General features: G+C 36.7%; 1 protein-coding gene across 1 annotated transcript in view; it reads right to left on the bottom strand.

The window, feature by feature from the left end:
* Positions 1 to 3,552, bottom strand: part of LOC112506829 (glutaredoxin-C4) — a 4,991-nt gene continuing 1,439 nt past the window's right edge. The window contains exons 3-4 of the mRNA XM_025111120.1: positions 387 to 485; positions 1 to 285 (exon numbers count right to left, since the gene is read on the bottom strand). Of these exons, the coding sequence (XP_024966888.1) occupies positions 209 to 285; positions 387 to 485 (176 nt within the window). The 3' untranslated portion in view covers positions 1 to 208. The remainder of the gene's footprint in view (positions 286 to 386; positions 486 to 3,552) is intronic.

Genomic DNA, 3,552 nt, shown 5'->3' with positions numbered 1-3,552 from the left:
TAGGCGTAAATATTAGGAAGAAGACGATCGTTTATAACAGAATATCAATCGCTATTCTCGTTGTACACATTTTGACATCATCATAAACCGAAGCTATCCATGGCTTTCTAATGTCTCTATCAATTAAAAAGACCAAACTGAAGACATCTCGATTTGTAGTATAACACAAAATATTGGACGATGGACGTCATTTTGAAGTTGTTGAAGCTCAAAGGTCGGTTTTATGCCCCGAATCAATGCCAAGAAGCTTAGCCAGTTGTCCGCTTTCATAAGCTTCAATAGTATCTGTAGTAACCAATAATCAAGACAGGTAAGTTTTATTAGGCTCACCATCGATCATGGAAACCAAAACGAACAAACAATTACAAGTTACTGTTTGTATTTACCATCCGAGCCTCCAAGGTGCTTTCCATTAATGAACACTTGTGGAACCGTACGCCTTCCAACCAGCTCGCTCAGAGCATCCTGGATTTTCCACCCATCCTCTGCAAAACACAACACGCCTCTTGTTAAAATCTCCTAAAAATTAATGTTCATGCTTGACTTTACATACCAATAAATCTTGTCAAGGACAGAAAGGTAATTTAGGCATGCCTACAATATTTGCGTACAAAGATTTTTTCCCCAGAGCGGAGAGTCTTGAACCCACAACCACTGATTCAAGAGACTTGGTTGTATCAGTTGAACTAAAAGGCCATGGGAAGGATGGAAGAAGTATAGTCTTTATTTTATGAAGGTCAACGAAGAAGAGAGTAATTGATCATCCTTTTCCAAAAGGAACTAAAGCTTTTAAGGTAAGTTGCATTTTAAAAGCAAACAACTAAACGACCCACCGGTCTAGTCTTGTAAAAAATGATCAAATAAACAAGATACACAATCATATTTTCGTCTCTTCTGCGCATCCAAGTTGCTCATTATCCAAGTCTTAAAACTGAATACGCCAGCAATTTCAATCATCGGTATAACGGTATTCCTAATCTATTCTCAAAATGCTTGGAGATGATCTCTAATTCTGATTTAGTGCAATGAAGTTGATAATCTAATTCTACATAAATTTCATCGCATTCTCATTATTTATCCTACAACTAAACCATCTTGGTAATGAAAGATGTACTAGGGTCCATCCGTCTTGGTCTTGCTAGTTCCTATATACATTATTTATGTGGCTTCATTGAGCAAAGAGACGATTTTGGTAACTGTTAGATCCTTTCATCATATCCTTCCTCAAACTACAAGCCAAATTTCTTACCATTTTTAGAGATTGTATACTAGAAGCTACTTGATCAATAGAACTCCTTCGGTCTTTCCGGCATCCTCATAATCTCACTCCACGTGATATGTGATTCAAACAACCTCCATCATATGATAATTTACGAACCATTGGATGGTATGTTTTCTGCACAGATCATACTTCTGATATGTTTTCTGCTGGATTTGTTCATGCGTCTTTCTCGTTCATCGTTCTAATTAGAAAGGTTATTGATTATAACCTTCACAACACTGGTTACTTGGTTAGTATACAAGTTGTCTTCAAGAATCATGAATCCTTCGCATTCAACATCCCATACATGAAACTTTTTTTGGTTCATCATGTATTGATCTCTTAGATAGAACCTTGATTATACCATTTATCCTTCCATTGTTGTTAATAAGCACTCTACTTCACATGCCATGGGAAACAATTCTGTTCAATGTCCTGCACTGAGCATGTTCTTGAACCTAACCCTTCTTCTGATCATCAATCATTATCACCAGCTTATTTACCTTTTCACTCATCCTACAATAACACCAATCATTCCTCTCAAAAACACGTGCCTATCGTAATAATCTGCTTCCATGTATTCAATAATTGTGCCCAAACACTTCCACAGAAACTATAATTGTTATAGTCATTTGAGCACTCAAAACCAACTTACCAAAGCCACATCTTATGATTGAGCACTTTAAAGACAAGAGATGGATAATAGCAACAAATAAAAAGACAGAGGATCTTGAAAGGGAAGAAGGCAATTGCAAGTAATCGGTGTATATGATCAAGTATAAGTCGATTGCCACAAATGGGTGTATAAGATCAAGTATAAGTCGATTGCCACAAATGGGTGTATAAGATCAAGTATAAGTCAATTGCAACAAATGGGAGTATAAGATCAAGTATAAATCTGCTAGAAGCATAGAAAGATTGAAGGCAAGACTAATATTATGTCAAGAGGATACAGATGGAAAAACAAAGAGACCTTTGCACCTGTTATAAAATAAATTACTGCAAGAACTCTTGTTGCCATAGGCAAAGGATTGGAAGCTGAGCAATTAGATGGCAATAGTGCTTTTTTGCCAGGAGATATTGATGAAGAATCACACAAGTAGTCAACCAAAGGATATAACATTCATGATGATGTCTACTTTGAAAGTTGAAGATGTCATTCTATGGGCTTAACAAGCTAGTCGTTAGTGGTTTGCTAAGCTTACAACAACTCTTCTTGGTCAAGGTTATACCCACAGTAATGCTGATTGCTTCATCTTCACTGAAAAAACAAAAACGACTTTGAACTTAACGATATGTAATAAACATCATGAAGTAATTACCCCACTTGATCCCAATGTCAGGTTGTATATTCTTGATGGAAATTTACTTAGTGACATGAGGGACTACACTATGAGTAGTGGGGGCAATTGTCCCCAGTCAAACCAAATGTATTCACCTACCCCATGCAATATTTACCAGATATTCACCTCCATTTCCAATATGTTTGCATAATTTTATTTAACTTGGTATGGTTTGTTTTTGGTTGAGTTTCAATATCTGAAACACCCTAGAAATCAAGGTTTCTATTTGTGTGTTTTTATATGAAAAGGTGATGTTCAAGATAACTTCTAATTTCATTCTAATTTGCACTCCCAGCAGAAACTATGGAATATTTGCAGTTTCTATGGTTTTTAACTACATATGATTTGGTCCTTGACAACTAAAATGGAATTTCTTCGGTTCACACTCTGCCCCAGTTTCTGGATCCGTCACTGCTTGGTGATGCCTCCTTTTAAGTAGACTGGTTGGCAAACTATGTATTTGACGATCACAGACTTGTCATTTGCTGCTCAAGTGGTTGGCCATCATGCTCCATGTCCTCATGTCCCTCATCTACAAGCTTCGCTAATGAGATATATCAAGCTAGCCCTTGGACAAGGTTTCTTTTATCCCTACGATAATGATTTGAAGTTATTTCCTTCGTGATAGTAACAGGGGTAACTGACTTAATACTCACAGATCCATCTTTGGTGGTTGTTTATTTCTTGGGGAAGCTTCAGTCGGGAGGCAATCCAAGAAGCAACTCCTTTCAAGCTCTTCCAAAAAAGCTTAGTATCCTTCTTTGGCTGACAATGATTGTGATATTACATGATTGGTTACTCTTTTAAAGAATTTGGATGTTGTTCCAACTCCATTTCCTACACATTGTGATAGTCCTTAGACATTGCATTAGCTTCTAATCTAAGCCATCATCTCACATTAAGCATATTAAATTTGATTGCCACTTTGGTTGTGGCAAACTACTTCAA

This window comes from Cynara cardunculus (assembly GCF_001531365.2).
Source record: "Cynara cardunculus var. scolymus isolate 2C chromosome LG 2, CcrdV1, whole genome shotgun sequence".
Lineage (NCBI taxonomy): Eukaryota > Viridiplantae > Streptophyta > Magnoliopsida > Asterales > Asteraceae > Cynara > Cynara cardunculus.
This window is presented reverse-complemented; position numbering and strand designations above follow the sequence as displayed.